Source organism: Sebastes umbrosus, chromosome 3, assembly GCF_015220745.1.
Source record: "Sebastes umbrosus isolate fSebUmb1 chromosome 3, fSebUmb1.pri, whole genome shotgun sequence".
In the NCBI taxonomy this organism is placed as follows: domain Eukaryota; kingdom Metazoa; phylum Chordata; class Actinopteri; order Perciformes; family Sebastidae; genus Sebastes; species Sebastes umbrosus.
This window is the reverse complement of record NC_051271.1, coordinates 7,935,033-7,959,790: the sequence shown is the minus strand read 5'-3', so window position 1 is coordinate 7,959,790 and position 24,758 is coordinate 7,935,033. Positions and strand designations below refer to the sequence as shown.

General features: G+C 41.5%; 1 protein-coding gene across 2 annotated transcripts in view; it reads left to right on the top strand.

Moving 5' to 3' along the window:
* The window catches only part of LOC119485577 (alpha-1,6-mannosylglycoprotein 6-beta-N-acetylglucosaminyltransferase B-like), a 133,011-nt gene that overhangs the window by 92,133 nt on the left and 16,120 nt on the right, over nt 1-24,758 (top strand). For both annotated transcript variants that reach the window (XM_037765252.1, XM_037765251.1), the window contains exons 9-11: nt 13,911-14,042; nt 23,152-23,285; nt 24,432-24,562. In XM_037765252.1, coding sequence (XP_037621180.1) covers nt 13,911-14,042; nt 23,152-23,285; nt 24,432-24,562 — 397 coding nt within the window. The remainder of the gene's footprint in view (nt 1-13,910; nt 14,043-23,151; nt 23,286-24,431; nt 24,563-24,758) is intronic.

Here is a 24,758-nt window from a genome sequence, read left to right as displayed (position 1 = left end):
AGCTCTTTGTGTGAACAAGCAACTTGCTAATTAACACTTGTCAAGTCTGAATGATAGTTACTGAAGAAAACAACACTGCAGACTTTTTTCTGCATGTTATTAAGGACTGCTGTAGAAGAGAGGTGGGTTAATTCTCTGTCGTTTGACTCTTTCTTTCCTCTTACGCCAGTGTGGGTTTGAAAGTCTAATTTCAGGTGTGAGCTTGAGCTCTTTTCAGGCAGCTGAGTGCAGCTTCAGAGGGTCAATGGCCTGCAACACACATCGCGGAAAATTAGTTCTCAGTTGGCGCTCTGCCCTGTCAGCGGGGCAATACTAATGAGTTCACTTGAATACGCCGTGCGTGTGTGTGTGTGGTGGGATGTGTGACGTCACTTGCATCCACACGTCCACTTGACTGCGGATGATTTGCGAGTGTTTGTTCCTACACGTTCATCCATATGCGTGTGGTCGCTCCACACTTGAGTGAAAGGCATCTGCCCGCCCGCTGTATCGTTTGACTGGCGCTCTCGCTTCTGTTTCGTTCCTTCCTGTGAGTGCCGGCGGCAGGTTGCAAAGTGGATTTATCTGATCTGCACCATGTGGGAGAGCATAATGATATGTATATCTGCCAAAGTATCTATTTACACACCCGTATCCCACCATATGCATTTTCATATGTGTGTGCTGTGTGGTCTGTGTATCTGTCGGTGGGTGTGTGTGTGTGTGTGTGTGTGCGCGCTTTCAATTCCCTCGACTTCTTCCGTCACAACCAATGCCGAGTCTTATTCTTCTTGATTTAGTGGGATTAGATCAGAAGTTGCTGACGAAGGGAAAAGGGCGGACCGCCTGACGCCTTGGGAGACAAAGCAGGAGCTGGCTTTATTAGCAAGGGGTGCATATGCAGTGTGTGTGTGTGTGTGTGTGTGTGTGTGTGTGCGTGCGTGTGCGTGTGTGTGTTTGTGTGTGAGAGAGGGAAAGAGAGAGATGCAGCTGTACCATGAAGTGATAATAAAAACAGAAAATACACCTCTATAACCTCCAAGGTCTGACTTTGGTCTCTGGATGAAATGTGAATTCACAGATAAACGTACACACACTCAGATTTTGACATCCCTCTCTTTTACTAGTTTCAACCTCCTTAATCTTTCTGTCTAACATTACCTGGTTTCCTTTTCCCCTCTTGCCCTATCCTCTTCATCTGTACTCCTCTTCTCCTCTTTCTCTCTGTCTCTCTCTGACTACCTGCCAAGTATGCTTGCCACGGTAGTCGGTGTTACCGGTGTTACGCGGTGGTCGGGCACACACCGATTACATTACATACCCATCGTCCCCACCGTCGTTTTGCATTTTCACAGATATAAAACCCATTTAGTTCATTTTCGCGTATCAGTGCCGTGTTATCAATACATAGTCGGACGACAGACGCTACAAATTAAAAGTGAATGTGTCTGCTCTGTCAGCTCGGAGTAGCAGGTGTCATATTTCACACACGCAATATTTCGGATTTAAACCCAATGCTATAAGGGAACCATAACGTTGATGAGGTAATCGCCGTGAGGAGGACAGAGCGGTCACAGCCGGTGTGCGTGGCGGAGCAGCGCCAGGTGGAAATCTTATAGCCTCGTAGCGAAAGCTCTATCAGAGAGGCCGGACACAAAGCCATCCGACGTTAAAGATCAAAGTAAGCGCGCTACACATATTGACCGTCATCTTTTCTTGTAAAATGCCCGGTGTAAAAACCGATGTTGTCATGAGTTTATTAACCTACTGCCAAGCCCCCAGGAAGAGCGCCGGGCTTTGATGCAAATTTTCGTAGTGGCCAAACGACGATGCCACAACTTCCGTGTCCGTCACGTGATGCCATTGGGGCCAAAAATACTTTTTCCCATAGACTTACATTGGGAAAGAGACGTCTGTAAGTCAGCGGATAATTTTTTTGAGGTGAATCAACTTCCCAGTACGAACACTTGAATAGCCTTTATTTAAATCACTAGGACCTAAAAGTTGAAAAATGTACTAATAGCCGAATCCAGAGTTATTTTCCTTCTTCTGTTCATGTGAATGAGACCCAGACCGAGGCTGGAGCGATGGCTGGGAGGCGGAGTTAAAGGAAACGCTATTGCGCCTGCTCCATTGGTCCAATGGATGCAGAAGATCGCGGGATGATCCGGGTACTTTATCACTCGGCAGTCAAGCCAATTTGGCTTCATGTGCCACTGAGCAACTCTCATAGGAATGAACAGGAGCCTGCCAGTTCTCTTTATACATCCGTGCTACCTGCCCCTTGCAACTAACTTGTCATTTCTCCTTTCACCTTGCTCCCCCACCTTTCTCTCTCTCTCTCAACCCCCGTGTGTCTCTAATTCTCTCTCTCTCCACTGGAGCTCTTCATCTGAGAATTTTATTATCTCTGACAGGAGTGTTGAATTTTTTCCTCTTCCTTCTTTCATCTCTGATTCGTCCCTCCCTCTGCTGCACTCTCTCTCTCTCTCTCTCTCTAGTATTGGTGTTTATGATGCCTTGCGGCTCCCTTATCTAGTGCACCCTGCCTTGGCTGATAACTGGGGCCTGTCAGCTGCTTATAGCGCTGCCGTATATGTATGTGTGTGTTCCGGTGCATGTGAGTGTTTGCGTGTAAAAAATTGTGTTGAGTGGTATGTATGTATCTGCTTATGTGTGTGCGTGTGTGTGTGTGCGTGTGTGTGTGTGTGTGGTTGTGCGCGTGTGTGTGTCAGGTAAGAAATACGTTACCAACACGCACGCAGATTGCCATCCCCTGGGTGTAATCACAAACAGATGATTACATGGATGTTTGAGTGTTTGATTACGCTGTGTGTGTGTGTGTGTGTGTGTGTGTGTGTGTGTGCGTGCGTGCGTGTGTGCGTGCGTGCGTGCGTGCGTGCGTGCGTGCGTGCGTGCGTGCGTGCGTGTGCGTGCGTGCGTGTGTCTGTCTGTGTGTGTGCGCACCCAACACTTATTTGATTGCACTGAGAATTAAAAACGTGTTGATTTACTTTATTTACTTTTTCAGGCAGGAATTTTTAATGAATTAATTTTTAATAATTAATATTCAAGCTACGCTGCCACACACACACACACACACACACACTCACCTCATCACTGAGGTAACTGCTTGACATGTAAAGTCGACTTGTCTTCCTAAAATGGGAGTGTTATGCTGCCTACAGCTGCCTCCAGGGTCCACACATAAGAGGATCAAGCTGCTGTTGCACAATTTTGTCATCATGTCACGGTGATAAACTTTTTTAACCAAGTTTTAAGGCAGAAACTTTTTGATGTTACCTTATGCAACACCAAGGCAACATTTTCATGACATTTAGGATTTAAGATGTTTTGGTTTCACTATTTGATGTCAGTTCGGCTTGTAAACATGTACATATTTTGCAGAAGAAAACAGCCGAGGGTCCGCGTGGATACGACCTGCACCCTCACATTTTAAATCCAAAGTCGTAAACACTACACATACAGTAAAGTATGGAAACACTTTGGGTTTCACACATAGCAGGAAAAGCAGAGACAGACATCACTGCAAAAGCTGCATGCAAACTCTGTCATGGAAAGGAAACGTTATCGCAATGCGGTAGCGTGCGGTCAAGTCTGCCGTCACTCTCATCTCCGTGGTCAAATCGGCCGACGCTACAACTGTAGAGCACCCATATACTGACATTTATGTGAAATGCATTCAAACGACTCCGATGGAGCTGACCATGGATGTATAAAGAGAACGGAAATCGCAATAAATCGTAGTATTGAATCTCAATACTTGTAGAATCACAATACTTAAAAATCAAAATACATATTGAATCAGCACCCAAGTATCGTGACAGTATCGAATCGGGAGATAGGTGTATCGTCCCGGCCCTAATCTGTACTCTCTAAATGTCCTCACTTGGCTTTGCCACTCTCGTATATGGAAATAGAAGTGATTACCATATTTCTTTTCTATATTTCTTTTCCTTTCTGGCAGAATGTCTTTTTCTTGCATGCATAATACTTGTGTAGATTAATCTGTCATTCAGGTGAGACATCAAAACAAATAACTAAAACAATATACAAAGCTGAAAATGCTTCATATTCCAAATTGCTGTTTTGGTTCCCAAAGGCGAATAAATTTGATGTCCTGTAAAGTCTAGGGGGTTCTTTTAATTGAATAAGAAAATGAAAGTGTGAAAAACATGATGTGATTAAAATAAAGTTCTTAGCTTTAAACGTTGAAACATTTTCATCACATCGATGTGCAATGAAGAGTTTACTTTTTTTTTTACTTTTTTTTCTTGGGATGGAGAAAAAGCCCAGTAGAACAGTAAATATGAAGTGAACCAGGCTACAACAAAATCAAGATCTGATCTGGATCTGATGCCAAACATGACCATCAGTCTGTTTTGTCATGTCTTTATTTTATGATAGGTTACACACACACCCTGTTTAGTGCTTGTCACAGTCTCAGCTGCCCCCGTCCTCTTTTCACTGCTGACCCTGTTTGACCCCGACTGGCCCTCTGTCAGCCGGGACAGTGGGGATGACATTAGCTGACAGCGCTGATTGGAATGCCCTTCAACTTCTGTGTCATGCAGACAAACACACACACACACAGACACTTGAACACTGGAAATGCATTTATACTCACAAACACACTGTCAGTTGCACACATCCCTGAGAGGCATAACAGATCTATGCATCAACTCATACAATGAGTACAGACCAGGGAGCAGACGGAATGAGAACAGATAAAATATCTGTATTTCTGCACCACTTAACAAAGACACACACACATACACCACACTCACACACGTATACTGTAATAGACATACGGGCAAAATGACAGATATTAGCTCTCCACAAGCAACACACTGTGTGCTATTGCTCATTTTGTGCTTTTTGTCTATAATATCACCCTGCTAAATTGCTCCTTAGGAGATCAATACAGTCATTTGGTATTGAACGGAATAGCTACTGTATATATAGCACCTTGCACAGGAAAGCATAACTAACAACACACACACACACAGTCAATTGCAAACACATACATACATACAGCATTTCACTGAGATGCTATTGATTGTTCATATACTGATTGAGCAAAGAGTTCAAAGTTTTTAAAGTTGTTTTTTCTGAGAAACTTGAGATCATGATACTAGTAAGAATATTCATCAAATTAATGTTCAACACCTCACTTCAGACAATATGTTTTTGTACTTTCAATTCTTAATTTGGACAGCACAATTTTTTTAAAGATATAGATAGAATTATTAATTTGTACGCTGGTCTCCTGCCCTCCCTCACTCATGTATTCTCATACTCCATGGCATTTCATTGCCTGTGTGTGTGTGTGTGTGTGTATGTGTCTGCGTGTGTGCGTGTGTGTGTGTGTGTTCATTGAGAGCTCGTTGACTAGATGCCAGCCAGGAGACAAGAGAACCTTGGGTAATTGGACTCCTGTGTGGCCCTGCATGGCACTCGAATTGTATCTGGGATGGCTGCCATCCTAAGTGTGTGTGTCAGTGTGTGTGTGTGTGTGTATATTACTGATGTCTATTTTGAACTCTGCATAGGGTGTTTTCTGCGCGCCAGCATTCATACATTTACAGTAAGATGTTGATAAGTACAATATTGATACGCACTGATGTGCTGTATGACTCTCTTCTATGTGTCTCAAAAGTTGAGCCAGAATCCAACTGGATCTGAATTATATGTCCTGATTTTCTTCACTCACTTTGTTTTTCAATTGAACATTTTAAAATATATATTTGCAAACAATAGCACATTCTTCAAAGCCACAATTTCAGTGAAGCCTTCAAAATCTCTTGGGTACGTAGGAAACAGATGTAGGAAACAGTGGTGTTAGAAGTATTCAGATGTATTACTTAAGTAAATGTGCTAATACTACACTGTAGAAATAAAAGTCCTGCATTCAGAACCTTACTGAAAGAAACAGTGTGTAGCATTTTGGGGGATCTATTGGCAGAAATGGAATATAATATTAAAATGTTTTCTTTAGTTTATAATTACCTGAATTGTTGTGTTTTCGTTACCTTGGAATGAACCGTTTATACCTATATACGGAGCAGGTCCTCTTCACGGCATCCGCCATGTTGCACTGCCAGGTTTCTACAGTAGCCCAGAACGGACAAACCAAACTCTGTTATATCTTCCTGCTTGGGCCGGAGTCGATAACGTTACTCGCTCATGTCGCCGCCACTCTCTCTCTCTCGCTTCACCACTCACTTCCCACATACACACACACTCTACGCACTGGCTCTGCTCCAAATGACCTACGCTACTCTTACAACAATTGGCTCTAGAGAGGGCCATTTGTGTTTTTGTGTCGGCCACCGTAGCTCTCCAACACGCTTGGCACACGTGAGAGGCTTCAGTTGGTTGCAATCTACAACCTCACCGCTAGATACCGCCAGATCCCACACACTGTTCACATATGTAAAAGTGTGTAAGTATTGTCAGCAACATTTACTTAAAATATCAAGAGTAAAAGTACCCATTAAGCAGAATAATGCTCCCTGTCAGTGTTTTATTATTATAAAGGATGCTTTTGGATTAATATTACTGCTGCATTAATGTGTTTGTTACATTTTACTGCTGTAGATGTTTAAGGTTGTGCTCATTTTAACTCCTTTATTTACTGTTGGGTAGTTTAATCTACAGCAATGCATCATATTCTATAAGATCATCATATGTTTGTAGCGTCGCTGTCCTGTGAGAACCACGTATCTCTAAAAAGTCAACTTTTCATGAGCTCAGAAAAACTGAATTTGTATCAAAGCCTCTGATCACCCACACATGTGTGTTCAGTTAATCTGGTTGATGAGACCTCTGCTCAGAGTGGCATCTTCCTGAGTCTCCTGTTAGCTTTGTTGAGCCTGTTATTGTTATTGATAAATGAAGTTTTATTTACCTCATATATTCCCATCAAAGCTCCGGCCCACCTTCAACCTGAGCAGAGGTCTAATCAGCCAGAATAACTGAAAACACCTGTGTGGGTGTTCAGAGGCTTTAAGTACAGTACTTACGTATCTGTAGTTATTAACATCATGTCACTGTTTGCTGCCAGTGCCAGTAATGGAAATGTACCTGCATTGAACCCTGCCGAACTACAACTCTACTTAAATGGTAGCAATCTGAAAGCTTGTTGAGGACTGAATATAACGGCTAAATATGAACAGTTTGAAAATGTTCTTCAATTAATTTTGAAGTCTGTTTCAACACCTTTTTTGGTGTGATTGTTTGTAACAAGTCTGTTTCTAACACAGGGACAGTGTGTCCAATTAGCAGTGCATCCAAATTTATTTGTGCGCCTTTGAATTGTCCTGGTGAAGGTGTGAGCAGGGTGTTGATATACTGTACCAACCTCTATCAAACGGTGAATGTAATGGACAGCTGGTTCAGTTGAGCTTTGTAAAAATAAACCATCCAGAGGTCAGGTATTCAATGTAGTTTCATCAGAGAAATTGTCCTTCAGTGTTCCTTAACAAAAGAAACAGAGAAATGAGACTATTTCAAGAAATAAACAACTCCTTTTCTCTCTTGGCCTGATATGCTTGAACAGCTGAAAGGAGAAGGATTAGAGGGGAAGAATGAGAGAAACGGGCTACTGATGGAAAATGAAAAAAACCAAGGAGCAGCTTGTATTCTGCCGTGCTGCTGTTTTCTCAGCTGTTGGTACATCGCAGTGTGTGTTTTTCTTTCTTTGTTTTCTGTCTTTTCTTGTTTTCTGTCTTCTATTCTTTTGAATCCTAGTTACCATTACTGAAATCATCCAAGCCCTGTCTCCCTCTGGCCTCATTGTCCCCGTCCTCTCTGTTATGACCGCGGGACGGACACACGGAGAGACTGATAGACATCTGCGGACAAACAAAAGGCCTGACTGAGCTGCAGCACTGCGTAATGAAAATGGATTGTTCGTATTATGTTAATGCTGGCTTTCCGCAATGAATGACCAGAGATGGTGCAGTGATCATCATGAATTACAGCTTTTATTTCTGCTTTCAATGCAACGCAGAGATGCTTGATTGGGTGTGTGATACAAAGCGTTGATGAGGGTATATATATATATGAATTTAAATTTGTATGAAAATTAATTCAGCCTGCTATTGATATGGCAAAACAAATAGTCTCAACATATTGTCTAATTGGATTATTTTTCAGTCAGGCATTGATAAACTGACAATATGTGTAACAAAGAGCTCAACAGTGACCACCCAATTCTGAAAGGCTCCGGTTCCGAAGTGAATTTCCCGTTCATTCACTCCATTAACGTTTCAGAAAATCCTTATCTAAAGAGTTTTAGGGATGGAACTAAACCCACCAACTACGAGATGAATCGTGACCATAAAGCATTTGATTCAGAGCAATTTTTTTTTTTTGAAAAACAGAAATAAAGGCAAAAGTACAAGACTGCGTACATAATTATTTAAAGAGTGAAGGAACTACTCATCCCATAAACCATTGCGAATGGCAACTCGCCGCCTCTGGAAACTCTTGAAAAACGTTTAAATTAACTGTTGTCGATCTAAAATGAAGACAGATTCAGCAACTGCATGGCTTATTTCTTGCCTCAAATGTCTTCGGAAACACATTTCGGTTAAATATTTTCGTAATATAAGAGAAAGTTTCCAAACGAGCCACCGTGTTGGTCCGATTTTGAAATCCGGGAACAGACCAAGGAACAGCATGTACGAGCGTGTACGAGTGTTATCCTCATTAGCTTTTCACGGGTGCGGTACACATTTCCAGGATAACAGTAAGCTCCACCTATCAAAGATGTCGCTGTTACCCTTAGGATTGTGGGTAGTGTAGTACTGCTCCATGAAATTTCAAATAAAACATGTTTTTCTTAAAACAAGGTTGATATCGTACAGACTTCTGGATTCCACAGGAGCATATACCATCATTTTACAATCTCGTAGCTCGCGGTAAGTCTCCCTTGGATGGTTATGAATTTTCTCTAATAATCAAATCCACAATTCAGACGATGAATGTGACTTTCACCTCCAGAACCTCTATTGTCTTTGAATAGGCCTCTCTAGCTGTCGATGCGTTGACATAAACACCAACCCCGATTGTCATCTTGACTCCACATCCTTAAAACAAAGCTTCTTTTCTGGGTTTCTTTTCTAGTGTTAAGACAAGACTATGATGTGGCGTGTACTTTGGGAATTGAAACAAGCAGAGCTCATTCTGTTAGAATAATATTATCACCCCGTGTATGCAAATCGGTTTCATTCCTTTTGATTCAGTATCTCCGTTTTGCAAAATGCATAAAAGAATCTGCAGTAGCAGAAAACATCATGGGAAACAAGTTTCTGTTAAATCACGAATACAATGAAACCACACAGTTTTCATTGAATGCCTTGCTGAAGTAAAGTAAACAAATCATGTCCACAATTTGATTATCCTCATTGTGAAAGTACCGACAGTGGAAGCTACAGTGTTTGACTGAAGCTGTTCTGAGCTTTTTCTGATTGTCACACTTCCCGACCTTCCAGTCCAAAGTCATGAGGTTTTACACGAGAGGAGGAGTGAGGAACTTAAGGGGATGTGCAAATGTGATTGAAGGTGTTCTGTTATGCCAGAAAATAATGTGAGAACATGCAATCTGGGAGGACAACAGGTATGTTAATTTGGACACTCCAAGGCTACACTGGAAGGGTCAGTAAGTATACAGTTTGCTCATTGTCAAACCGTGGTTGAAAACATAGTTATCCGAACACATTCAAACCTAATTTTCTCCCTCCTTATCCACCTCTTAAACCTTTTCTTCCTCTCATACTTCAATCTCAAATGTTGCCCTCTCTTCATTTCCGCACCAGAGAGAGAGAGCTCATCTTTGACCTTCAGCTTTAATTTTTAAGAGAACAATTTAGCACATAGATATATTAGTAGAAATGATTGTGCAAAGGAAGCAAGACCTCATGGTGAGACCTTGAAAGCACCTGTTTAAGTGTTTTGTCCAAAGCTTTATAAGAAGCTTTATACATTAGTGTAGCTTCCCTCATTCTTGGTTTTAGGATCCAAGGCATAGTTTCATTTAAACTTCTGTAACACGTTCTATATAATAGTGTTGAAAGCTGGCTGTTCCCTGTCATCTCTGAAATGTGATTGGCTCTCATTGAATGGACTCTTTGAATAGGCCTCTCTAACTATGAGAGTTCTCCATTATCTATAAGGATGGACGCAGACATTGTATCGCTAATGGAAACTACTAGACTAATGAGGGGCACCACACTCCAGGCAGAGTGCACACTTGAAATCCCATCATGCTATTTCACAGTGTATTACAAGGCTTCAAACCGCAAATGGCAGCTATAGCCTCTAAAATGCCTGGTTGCAGGCAGCATTACAGTTGTGAAAAGAAGACGTGGACTTTTTCATGAATACACTTAAAGGATGTGTTTAGAAAAAGGACTGTGGATTTTCTCCCTTGATCACTTACATTGTGATCTCATTAGGAAGGGATCTTTTCTCAGCCGTTTCATTACAGAAACAGTTTTAAAAACAGTGAGTACTTTTTGAAGACATATATGAGAAAATATGAACATATCCTTTAAATAATGTTGTTAAACTAATAACAGTATTATTTTGATATATTTTGTAGTTTGACAAGAGTATATTTTTTTGTTAAATATTGTCAGTTTTATGCAATAAAAACAATTAAGTCTAAATTTAGCCTTAGAAAAAATACATGTCAGTTATATTTTTTTAGATTTTTTTGCGAAGTTGTACTCTGATGAAATCTTCACAGTGATGATTCATGTACCAACTGGATAATTTAAGTTGTGTCTTAGGTTTTCTTCTATGGAAAATGCAATCTAGCCTCATATATAGCCGATAGACTAAACCTTCTGGTGCATTTCACAATAATTTGACAAAATAATCTCCAGAAAAAGCTAGGAAGTGGACCTTGAGTTAAGTTTATTTTGTCACACTGCTGCTATTTACAGTAGTCATTCATCTTAGTACACCAGAGAGAAACACCCATAAGTGCAGTAATCACACGCTGCAGTTGTTGGTTTACAGTACTACCACATTTTTCACTTCAATCACTACATCAAACTCTTTTATCTCTGTGTTTTCACTGCTTTCTTTTGGCGGTTATCAGCTGCCGGCAGAGCTCCTCCTGTAAGTGCTGCCTCGCAACACTATCAAATGACCCTTTGGACGAGCAGCGCAGCCAAAAAGACTCCCAATGTAAAACTAGCATAGCGGGATGAAACTCACTGGGGGTACGAATTGCATTACAGTCTCCATTAGCCTTTGGCCTCATCCGTCACAGAAATAAGAGCTAAGTAAGAGCTAGAAGACCACTCACAGGTCAGATATCCAATAGCAGGTCTGTCGGCACGGTAACAGAGAGGTCCTCAGTCGATCAATAAGTTGAAACTGAGTCAAACAAGGATGTGGAACTGGACACAGTTCATCACGCACTTAGAAATAACATCTCTTCTCTCCTTTGGTTTGTACTGGTGTGTGTGTGTGTGTGTGTGTGTGTACCAACACAACAGGTACATCATACGCACACAAGCACTTATTCAGTTAAGCACCTGACAGACACACAACCTCAACACATCAGTTTATATCTCTCTTTATTTTCTCTCTCTCTCTCTCTCCCTCCATCCATTTACCATCTGTTGTTGTTGCTGATGTTGCTGCTGTAAGGTTCAACTCAGCCAGGTCATTACGCATTCAGCTCTTTTCATCCTGGTTGTTTGAATGATATTTTGCCAAAAGCCTCCCCGGTGCGCCCTGGCTTGTCTTTGATTGGACTCAGCATAACCCAAACTATACCATCTGATCAACAAACACACTTTTTAATTTAGCTTTCACTCAAAAAACACTATTTTTGTTTTATTTCCTCCACTCCAGGGAATTAGATTTTGAGCTTTGATGTGAGAAACCGTTTCCCACAGCCAGGGGAGATAAACAGTGATGGGCATTTGATTATCTCATATCACCTTGTGGGTCACTTTGTCATGCAGGCAGCCTTTTTTTGAAGGGCATGCTTGCTGGCGGTCTTTATCATGAGAGTTCCCTCTCAAGTGTGACTGCTACAGTTCATTGTTTAAAGTCCTCTTCATGCTGTGCTCCAGCTCTGGCCTCATGCTGCCATCTATGCAGTCTGTCTCTCTCACTTGTGTCGCTGTGTAGCTCAGCGGGTTGAGCTTAACAGCTCCAAGTTTAAGGGCTTTTATTCCCTCAAGGGTCATGCACTCTAAAAATGATTCCTTCTGGTACGATTCTTTCTAAATAAATGGTCCATATTTTGTCCTAAGGCCTCACTGCTGTGGTGTCTGCACTTCTCAGAGATGAACTGTCAATCAAGCAGGATATTCTGCTGATGAAGTTTAGTCTCCGGAGTAGCTGATGCTCTTTGTCTATTCAGCTATATGTCATGGCAATCCATCAAACTAGCATGGCTAAATGCAAACTAGACATGTTGTCTTGTTATTAAATTTATAAGCATCAAACTTGGAGTCAGGTTTAGATGCATTCAGATGCCCGGAAGACAACATAGTTAGGGGGGGCTGAGGGAAAGTCACTGTACGGTATATGATGAATTCACACTAAATGCATTTACATCGCTGTAATACAATTATTATCATAATACTGTGAACCCATTTCAGAATTTTTCACACAACAGTGCAACAGTAAGCAAGCTGAACACTAGCCCACTACATATTTTTCAAAGGGTGATAATTGCGAGAGCGACAGAAATAGAGAACAGGCTCATTATTAGGTTATTATAGTCCATAAAAATGCAATGCAATGAGAATATATCCCTACTCTATAAACCTTCACACTTAAGAGAAAACCCTTACAGTACCACATCTGAGATCTATATCATAATAAAGAACTCTGAACCGTGTCACCACATCTAAATGAAATATAGTGTGAAAACGGCCTATACCTGATTAGAGCACCGCGGCAGTAATTAATGATAATGTGGAGTGTAGACTTCCACTCTTGATAATTAGCAGCTGTACTGTACTGTTTGTGACTGGACTGAACTTGGCTCTCTATTATTAGAGTTCAGGCCAACAGATGACCTGTGATGAAATAATAGACTGGTAGACGTTGATTTCTGGCATTATGTGAACACGCAATAGAAAAACATGTCACTTTACAGAAGACAATGATAGACGGCTAATACGCATTTTCATAATACATGGATGAATAAAACCAAAATAAAAGCTCTATTGTTCCACTGGTAGGTTTATACCAGTGGGCTACCTCCGGGTCTGAAAATGCTTTAGGGCGTGGCTACCTTGTGATTGACAGGTCTCTACCACGGCGTTGTTCGGTCTGGGTGTGGGTCACTCTTTCACAGTGTGTTTTCTGTTCATGAAAGTTAATTATAACCTTTTTAGTCGCCTAAAAATGTCTTATTCAGCGTTCGGTTGTGCTTAGCTCCACCCTGTCGTGTCACTTGTGGTTGCGAAAGAAAAAAAAAAGATGACGACGGCCAAAATGCCGAACTCGAGGCTTCAAAACGGCAGTCCACAAACTAATGGGTGATGTCACGGTGACTACGTCCACTTCTTGTATACAGTCTATGGTCTATACCGCATATAAATAACCCAGAAAAGGAGGAATCAATAAATACAGAAGTTCAAACCTTTTTTTAATAACAAAGCTGAAACCCCTCAGCTACCCCATTTCATATGTCGATGAAAGCATTTGATTCCCAGCAAGCACCGCCGTTCACCTTCTCTTTACCGTTCCTTTCTGAAACAAAACAGAAATGTTTTTGTCCAAGTCAATAATGAATGCTCGGATGCTCTGAAGTGCAGTCCGTGTGCTCGCACTATTTTTGGAGTCTTCTCTCTTCTCTTGTCGGTCGTATTTCTCTTCTTGTCTAAACTCTGTGTTTTATTTGTGTGTGTGTGTGTGTGTTGCAGGTTCCTCGGTGTGCCCCCAGGCAGAGGCAGTTGCCCACTGACTGGCCCGCTGCCCTTTGACCTCATCTACACCGACTACCACGGCATGCAGCAGATGAAGCAGCACATGGGGCTCTCACTCAAGAAACACAAGTTAGTGGGTGTGCATTGCATTTGTGTGTGTGAATTTAAGTTTATATTCACTGTTTGTGTGTCTGTAGGTGTCAGCAATTTACCAGGCAGGCAGGTAGATTTATTGGATGTTTATGGATTAATTATTGCCGGTAATAAGGTGCACACGTCCCTGTCCAGATGTCTGACTGTTACTCGTTCAGCTTGTTAAATTCACACACTCTTTCTATCAGCCTAACAGACTCCTGCACACACACACACACACACACACACATATACGTACGCTGTCTCCTTCCAACCATCCATCTCCATCCAGTTAAAGACCTCAAAATGCACAATGATTTTGCATGTTGGGATGTAATGGAACAACAACAACACAAACTGGCACTGCACCACCTGTCATGCACCATTACTCTTCACAGCAAGAATAATACAAATATCACAAGTAATACAAGATTGGAGGCATATGAGAAATTGACAACTCAACATGCATGCACACTGGGACACATGTACGTACATCAGTTCTTGTGTGGTGGACCGATTTCCAATCAAACCCCGCTTCCGCAGCTTATTATTGCTGTTGTTTTAATGCACTCAGAGGCTCACTGTCAGCAGCAGGGTGGCGATTAAACACAGAAAGAAGAAGAGGCAGGAAGACAGGAAAAAAACAGGAGACACCTGCCTCGTGAGAAAGAAGAAAGATTAGTGAGACGTTCAAAAGAAACAGGCCGTGATGTTTTTTTTTTGTGCTGTTACAAAAGTGTGCTTAATGGCTTTTGGCATTGCTACAAAGATGGAACAACTTGGAAACTAGGCCATGACAGTCGTGAGACCGAGACAACAAAACAGTAAAGTAATACCCAAAACAAGAATTTAAAGTGCCACAGTGTGTTTAGGAAATAAAAAAAACATCAGCTGCCCAACCCCTGCCCAACCCTGCAGAGCACAGCAATACAAGCTCATATTATCTTCAGAGGTCTTCCATGTTGTTCCCTCAGAAACACGTAAGATTGAAAGTCCAGCTTGAGCCTTGTCCTCTCCAGCCCCTTAAAACCAGCGTGCAGCCACCCCCCCTCTGTCCCACTCGCATCTTTCCTGGTCCAATAAATTGGCATCTCTGTCTACTTCACTGTATGTGGCAGCAGCAATTGACATTTTGCTTTCCTTGTTCTTGTTCCCAGCGTAAAAAGAAGCAACCATGAAAGGCAAAAGGGGAGAGGGCATGTGTGAGTGAGAGAGAAAGGAAGAGATAAAACAGTGAAAGTGTGTGGAGAGAGGGCAGAAAAGACAGAACAGAGAAAGAGAGATGTCACAAAAAAACAGAGGAATGGAAGGTGTCCAGAGCAGGGGTCTCCAACCAGTAGCTTGCGAGCTACCAGTAGCTCTCCAGTACCAGTAGCGCTTGACTGGTTCAGAGAATATGTACATAAACTTGATAACACAAAGTCATTTTGTAAGCCTGTTTACATTTCTATCCAATCAAATTCACAGACATGCCGCCCTGTTCTGACACAAAATGTGGTGTCAGGTTGACTCTAGACTCTAGACATATAAAGGGCCGCTCCATGTATTTTTAAAATCCAATTATGAGAGCGAGAAATGCATTACGGGTGGGCTTGGGAGCTATTTTCCCAGCACACAACCTGTTTTGCTGTCTCTTTCTTTCTCATGATTTGTCTCTCACAGAGACACACACACACACACAATCCCACAATCCCCCCCAGACAAGATGCCAGTCAGCCAGCAGTCTGCACCTAATTGCTTGCTGAGGTCAGCAGTCCTCCCGCTTCATCATTATCACGTCGAGTCTTGATTTCTGCTTTCCCTAACAGAATGTGACTTATAGTGTTTGTAAGAGACGCTCTTTTGTTCGCGCAGAAACTCGCGGGGAGGTAATTATCTGAATGTTGCAGCAATACGGAGGGAACGAGGAACATCTATCCTCACTTTCACGAGAGGACGCGCTTCACTGATTTGAAATATATGAAGAAGAATCCATCCATCCATCCATTATCTTCCGCTTATACCGGGGCCGGGTCGTTGGGGCAGCAGGCTTAGCAGGGTATCCAGACGTCCTTCTACCCAGCAATGTTTTCCAGCTCTTCCTGAAGGACCCCGAGGCATTCCCAGGCCAGACAAGATATATAATCTCTCCAGCGTGTTCTGGGTCTACCCCGGGGCCTCTTACCAGTTGGACGTGCCCGGAAAACCTCTAAAGGGAGGCGTCCAGGAGACATCCTGATCAGATGACCAAATCAGTGGCTCTACTCTGAGCTCCCTCCAGATATCTGAGCTCCTCACCCTCTCTCTAAGGCTGAGCCCAGCCAGCCTAGGAAGGAAACTTATTTCGGCCGCTTGTATTTGCGATCTCATTTTTTCGGTCACTACCCAAAACTCTTGACTTTAGGTGAAAGTTGGAACGTAGATGGACTGGTAAATCAAGAGCTTTACCTTCCCTGCTCAGCTCCCTCTTCATCACAATGGTCCGATACAACGCCCGTATCACTGCTGACGCCTGTCCATCTCCCGCTCCATTTTAACCTCACTCGTGAACAAGACCCTGAGATACTCAAACTCTCACATTTGGGGCAGTGACTCACTCCCAACCTGGAGGGTGCAATCCCTTGTTTTCTGGCAGAGAACCATGGCCTCAGACTTGGAGGCATTGACTCTCATCCAGACCGCTTCACACTCAGCTGCAAACCGCCCCAGTGCGTGCTAAAGGTCACGGTCTGATCCAGCAAACAGAACCACATCATCTGCAAAGAATGGAGACGCATTTCTGAGGTCCCCAAACCAGACACTCTCCTCCCCCCGGCTGCTCCTTGAAAAAAAAAGCTTTGAAAAATTCACTCAAATTTACAGTCAGATGCAAGACATGTAACATACACAAAAATATGTATTAATCTACTGTAAAGCAAGAAAAATACACCTTTTTTTTGTCCCCTCTCTGGTATTCACCTACCAGCATTCCTAAACTCTTCATCCATTTATTTTAACCCAACAATTCCACACTCTCCAAAGGTTTAGGACAGGTCAATGGCATACCCATTTGCCTCTCTCTTTTTCCCTCTCTCGCTCTCTCTCTCGCCTCGTCAGGTTAGACCAGTCTAGTTGAGCCCTGTGTGCTGAAAGGCATCATTAATCAAGTGCTCTGAGCTTTGGGGCCCTTCAGCTCCCTTTAATTACTTTTGTTTTATGTTCCCACCGACATCCACATTCATTTATTATGTCTGGACAACAGCATGCCATCCCGTCCGGTGTGCTGTTGTGTTTGTGTGTGCGTGCATGCGAGGGTGTATGAATGCATGCAAAGATGGTGAAAGCCGATAGCAGATTTTGTCTTTGGTCTTAAATCACACCCACTCATCTGATAATAGGACAAGCATATTGATTTCCTCTGCATGCTGAATTTACTGCTCTGATAGAGGCGGATCGGAGAAGATATCCAAGGGAAGGCCTGAAAAAGATAAACAAAAAAAAACTCTGTACTAAGACACAAGACGAGCTGGATGTATCTGTGCTTCCCTGGCGCCTGCTGACTCTTTGGGGACACATCAACAACTTTTAGCAAAAGAGCAGGTTTCATTGAGGTAGCTGGTTGTTTTGATTATGGTGAAGTTTGCATCTCGTTCAACTCATTAAGAATACTTCTCCACAACACAGTTACTGATGTCTTGACTTGACTGGGTCCTGTTTGCTTCCCCACGCAACAATAGTTTTCTGTTGCCTCACCAAAAATCCAAATGTTTCTTTTCTTTATACAACAGTGATAGAAACAAAGATAGAATACACACACAAACAGACAAAGAAAAGCAGGGTGACATACAGAACAGAACATAATACATACATAAAACTAAACAAAGAAGGATAAAAGTATAGGCATCATAGTTATTATAATAATAATAATAATAATAATAATAATAATAATAATAATAATAAAGAAATAATAATAATAATAATAATAATAATAATAATGATAACATCAAGCATCAACCATGTGTTTTTTTGTGCATGATTACATGGGAAGAAAGGGAAAAATGTTTATTCAAATTTTAAAGAATGATCTGGCTTTTATTTAAGGTTTGGTGTTACAGATTGTACTGAATATGTACCTACATTTTTTTTGAGACATTACCAAAAGAAATCATTTTTATCAGCTTAATGGCCATCTTTCTGATTTTAAATATATTATTATTTAAAAATATTTAGTTTTATAAGTCCAAGGTTCTGGACATTTACTCAACACATACTGTAAAAGAACATCTACTGTAGTCTATCAGAGGCGCCAACCTTTAGGTCTCTTGACAACACTTTTACATCTCCTCTGGCATAATTAATATCTATAATCCCTGGCATGTGCTTGGGCTTCTCTCCAGCTCTGAGCACCTGTATCATTCAGGGTTTTCCCCAACCAACGGTGACCCTGCTTTAAATTGAAATGAAAACATCTAAAAAACCACCTCCAGTTCGTATTCAGTGTGCTCAAGTAGTTCTACCTCACTAAGTCTAAGACTAATGGGTGTAGCATAGTGAGTAAGCCGCAGCATCTGCTAAAGTAATGGAGGATAAATGATGGATGGAAGAGGGAATATTGTACACATCACTGCACTTTGAAAGAAAGGAGTCACTCAGATATAGGTACACTGCATAACGTGATAAATGTAAAACTGCCTTTGTTTTTTTTTATTGTTTCTTTATTTCTAGTGTTTCTTCACATGTCTATTAACAGCACTCTTTGAGAGCATGTGGCCTTTACTTTAACAAATTGTAATAGTTGTGTTAGACACTAAGATGACCACATGTGCTGAGATACAACAGCTGTGTTAAAGCTAATTATCCACACAGTTCTTACTAAAATGTTGCGATAAACGCGTGGTCAATGATGAAGTACTGTGGAGATTGTTATCCATCAATTTCTTTTGGTGCCAGGACAAAATCCAACTAAAGCAAAGTCCAAAGTACCAAATTAATCAAGCCCTGGTGAGGTTCAATCGTACTCTGGTGCGGACCAAAACAACCGGACCGAGACCACCTCTCGCTAGCATTTGCAATGAGAACATAATCCGACCCAATTGCAAGAAGTGAACCAAAGTGCAGGGGATTATGGGCTGGCTGTGCGGACGTTTGTTGAGATGGACACAGGTAAATGACACGCTAAAAATGAGAAGGAGAGGACTGACTTGGACTTCTGCAGATGTCCGATGTTTGCTTGACATTTGGGCCAAAGAGATCATACAGAATATGCTAAATAAAGTCCACAACATTAGTGAAGTTTGTAAATTCATTAGAGATAAACTGGAGGAGAAGGGATTCTTGCGCACACTAGATCAGTGCCGAGTCAAAGGGAAAAAACTTTGACAGCAATATATCAAAGTCCGCGATTCCCTGCATTTGGTCTGCTCTAATTTGTGGAGTGTGAAACGGAACCAGACTAAATCGAAACAAACCAAAAGTATCAGTTTCAATCTGATTTAGACTAGCCAAATGCCCTTAGAGTACCATTTAACAACCTATTTATAGTTTTGAATTAATGAGCACTTTCATTTCAACAGTGTATGTATTAGTATATTAGAGTATTGATATAGTAATACTACATAGTAATATGTTATTACATGACACTTACTTATACATACACAGTTAACACATAGAATGGTCCTGTTTGAATATTGCTAAATTTCCTAGAAGTTTTTTTTTTATCTTCATTACATTACACAATAACCAAATAAAATAAAAAAAACAGACATTTGGACAAGAAAACATCAGGTTGCCATGGAAGAAGACATAACAGAGAAATTGTGTGTATAAAAGCAATAGTATAAAGTGATGGTCTTAGCTTTATCACGCCGTCTCTCGAGGCTGCAACTGCTTTTCCCCTCAACAGTTAAGCAAACAGGAGAAAGAGGGAGGCAGACATTTCTGGATTGGCAGCAGTAAACTGGCGCTATCAGCCGATAACTCTGCAGCTCCCGCTTCCGCTGCGTTAGGTGTGGCGTACTGATGTGGGCGTGTTACGAATGCTCCACCGACGGGCACGGTTATCTGAAAAAAATGATTGATTGAAAAGGCTAACTGCTCATTGGGTCAGGTAAAGCACGATAAAAAAAAAATGCTTTTGTTGTCCAGTCAAATCTTGGTTTGTCCTACTCCCCGAAAGCTAAAGCTGAAACTGTGGGTGACAACACACCACGCTGCCATATTCCCTTCACCCCGGAGAACTGTTGAGCCTTGCTGAGCCTTGCTGAGCAGCCGTTTAACCCAGATTAGCCCCATACTCTGATCTCCCGATAGATATTCAGCTCAGCTACTCCTCCGCTTATCCCGTCTTCTTCCACTCCTTCTTTTTTTTCCCCGCTCCCTCCGGGGACCTCTTATCTGTGGGCAGAAACATTTTCACCGTTTCAGAGCTGGCGATGTGTGATAGCGCAGGTTGGAGAGAAGGATGAAAGGAGACAAACTAACATTTATTATTAATAATTCATCGTCAGCTTTCTATGACCCTTTCAAATAGACACACAACATTTTTACCGTAGAATCTCATCTTTAATGCCTCAAAACAAGACTGCACAGATAAGTGCGTGTGTATTTTTTGACTCTCTTGCAGATAAGTCCATTTTTATAAGCTCCTTTCCAAGATACATCACCGTCTATTCATTGGTTGGCCTCTTGCATGCTGCAGACATTGACAGAAATATCTTAGAAGTGTCAAACAAGATTGGGGTGTCACCTTGTCTCTAGACTGTAATGCCTTCAGAGGAATATCTTTACACAATACAATATATAAACAATCACCCACAGACCCTGTCTTTAAGTGCAGCAGATGCCTGAATGCAAAGCTGAATGCTGTTCTAGGAAATTGTGAACATTGAAGGTGAGCCACAAAACAGGCAATACATCAGTAGAAGAGTTCTCCACTCTAAGCAGTGTTAAGATGGCATTGCTCATTGTAGGAGATAAGTGCCTTGAATGTAGAAAACACAACATCTCATCCAGATATTTCCAGTGCAGCTATAATACAGGAATGTAATAAGACATTGTATACATGTAAGAAATCTATCATTGAACAGACGGAGAAACTCGACTGTGAGCAGCTTCAACTGACCATAAAACATGATGACAACAAGACGTGTTGTATTTAAGTTAAGAGGTGGTTGCAAACCTGTATGATCAGAGGCCTGTACTACGAAGCAGGATTTGGGGTTAGCGTGGTAACTTCAGGGTTAACCCAAGGCTTCAAAACGTCAGTCCACAAACCAACGGGTGACGTCACGGTGACCACGTCCACTTCTTATATACAGTCTGTGTGTACAACTAAGGACCAGTGGTGTGCCAGGAAACGGTTAAGTTTTTTTAATGAAGAATGTCATTGGACTATCTCACTCTTTCTCTTTCACTCTTTCACACTCACACAGACATACAGTTATCTGTCAGGAAAGAGCTGAGAAAGTGGACTCTGCCACCTTTAGCTCCTGTTAATCCCCCTGAGCTAACAGACTGGCCAGATTGAACACACTTACTGGTACAGACAAGGGCATAGCGAGCTTTCTCTCCCTCCCTCTCTATGTGTGTGTGTGTGTGCCTTGATGCACAGCCTCAGTGCTTTAGTGCTGTGCTACTAAGCGTTCACCTGGAAACCCTTATCAGTGTCCTATCACAACTCCAACCTCTAAACCTCAAAGTGATTTTTTTTTTTATATTCTTGTCCTTTTCATGTCAAACCGCCCACATTCCACTTGGCAACTTGCAGGCAAAACTGCTGGTTGCTTTTATTATTCTTTGGCTTCTCCTCAATTGTTAGCTTTTGTGTTTTCTCTCCTGACAAACCTGTACATATGTACTGTTATTTGTGCTGCTGTGCTACATATTGCTACCATTTTGTGCTGTTTGTAGGTTTCTGCCATAAAGCGTCTTGTCAAAGCTGGAAACGGAATGATTTATACCACACATGGACAGATTTACTACCTTGAAAGTGCAAGACAGATTTGTGCTGCGCCATGCATTCAGTTTGTGCTCACAATCTACGTAAATCTAGCGTGTAATTCAGTCAGCACCTGGCACGACCCTCCATGCATATCTTGCAAGTGAGGCAGAGCTCGAATTTGTCTGCAAGCTCAGGAAAGAAATGATAATGTTGTGACGCAGATTTCTAATTTTCTCGGCTGAACCTAAAGAAATTGTCTATTACTCAAAAGAACTACAATTAAAGGACAAGTGTGTAACAATTACGGGGACCTTTTGGCAGAAATGTAATATAGTATTAATAAGTATGTTTTCTTTAGTGTTTAATCGCCTGAAAATAAGAATCATTTTTTCGTTATCTTAGAATGAGCCATTTATATCTACATAGGGAACGGGTCCTCTCTCCATGGAGTCCATCATGTTGCTCCACCATGTTTCTACTGTAGCCCAGAATGGACAAACCAAACTCTGTTAACTTTTCCTGCTTGGGCCGGAGTCGATAACGTTACTCGCTCCTGTTGCCGCCGCCCCCTCTCTCCTTTGCTTCACCACTCACATCCCACGTACACACACACTTTACGCACGGGCTCTGCTCCAAATGACCTACTGTACAGCTGGCTCTAGAGAGGGCCATTCACGTTTTCATGTCAGCCACCGTACCAATCCTGCATGCTTGGCACACGAGAAGCTGTAATCTGCAACCTCCCCACTAGATACCGCCAGATCCTACACACTCTTCCTTTAATGCAAGACATTAACAAACTTTATGTAAAATGAGACAGCGCAAGACAAACAAATGACTATTATGTATGTGATGGCCTAAATATCCTTAATTAAATAAGTAAATATAAATACACATGATGAAGAAGCATCATTTTCATTTATATGGTTTCCATACAGTGTGTGTCAACACAAAACAAACGGCAACAAACAGTTGATATATTGGCAACACTTAATTTTAACCCAACCCCCATCGCATACAGTGTAAACATTAACTAATGGTTTATAACACTTTATAATGTACTTGAAACAGGTATTGAATGCTTGATAACACTGTATAACATATCTGTAATTATACATTATAACACATGAAAGAAAATCATTTCCATGATGTTTTTTGGGAGACAATGGGAACATTGTGTTTTAAGGTGGTTGTGCTGTGTCTTTACAGATGCCACATCCGAGTGATTGACACATTTGGGACGGAGCCAGCTTACAATCACGAGGAGTACGCAACGCTGCACGGCTACCGGACCAACTGGGGCTACTGGAACCTCAACGCCAGGCAGTACATGACTATGTTCCGTAAGAACAAAACTTCATGAGCAAAAGTCTTGATTTAATCAGTTTGTCATCTTCTGTAATACACTACACATACTGTCAATATACTAATGGCTGTTTCACATAATTGATAATAGTGATTTAAACATCACATTATGAATACAATTATTTTTAACCTTCATATCATATCTTAAATCTTTAATGTAAAACATTAATACAAATATATATTAAAAAACATCTTTTATGTATTTTATAACTTCAAAACATCTGAACTGTCACACACACACACACACACACACACAGAGAGAGATCTGTCACCAGTTTTGACAGCATTTTCACTTTTTTTGACAGGTCTGGCTGCTTGTTCACATTAATTTGGAGTAATGCGTCTAATGCAGCTATTTTCAGCAACACCACAGCTTCAAGCTGTATCTGTTCTTCATCACGTCTGCTTTTCTTTTTTCCGTTCCATGCTACACAATATGTCTGATCTGCTGTTTTCAAAGCCCTTGTTGTTGTCTGTCTCCTCGCCGCTCCTAACTGCAACATTGACGACTTAACTCTCTTCTCTCTTCTCATATTCACTACTCAACAATGTCATGCCCTTTCAGCAGTAGTTGGCGCTCAACAGCAGGATCATCATAACGTCAATATGTGGGCTACTGTACTGCAGACGCCTGTCCTAAGCTATTATAACTGACTCAACCTTTATTAACAGCTTCATACTGTGAGGGCAGCATGAACCATCACTTTTAGTCATTTTAGAAGAATGAACACTGGAAAAAAATATAAAAATTGGCATTGACTCTGAGAATGCAGTAAAAAGCTGTAAAATCATGAATGTAGTTGGTTTTGATAATGTGAAGTTAAAGTCAGTACCCTTTCAGTACACCTCAGTACTGCCAAACCCATCTCAGCCTCACATAGCCGACGGCAGCTGGCTTTATGACAATCGCTATTTATTATAATACTTAGGGAGCCGATAATCACACCGACTGAGCCATTCAACTGAAGCAAACAAGGATGTAGTGCTTTTTTTCTCTTTCTTCACTGTCTCTCTCTAACAATGAAACCTTCTTTTTCTCCCTCTGTATTGTTCTCTCTCTCTTTACTACTATCCTGCCTTACCTTACTACTCTCTCTCTCACACACACACACATATACATTCAGCTCACACACCAGACAACTCATTCATGGGCTTCGTTTCGGAGGAGCTGAATGAGACGGAGAAGAGGAGCATCCAGCAGAACAAAGTCAACAACATGGCCGTAGTGTACGGGAAAGAGGCCAGCATGTGGAAGGTACAGACAACAAATCACTGTTTCCATGTACAAAGTAAATTAATTTCCTGGAGGACCACAAAGTGTACATATATATACAGCAAATACACACACAAACACATACTGTACATATAGTATGTAGACGGGCTGTTCTCATAAACCGTTCGTAGCTATACTTACAAAAAGTAATGCACTGTAATGATCATATATCTCACAA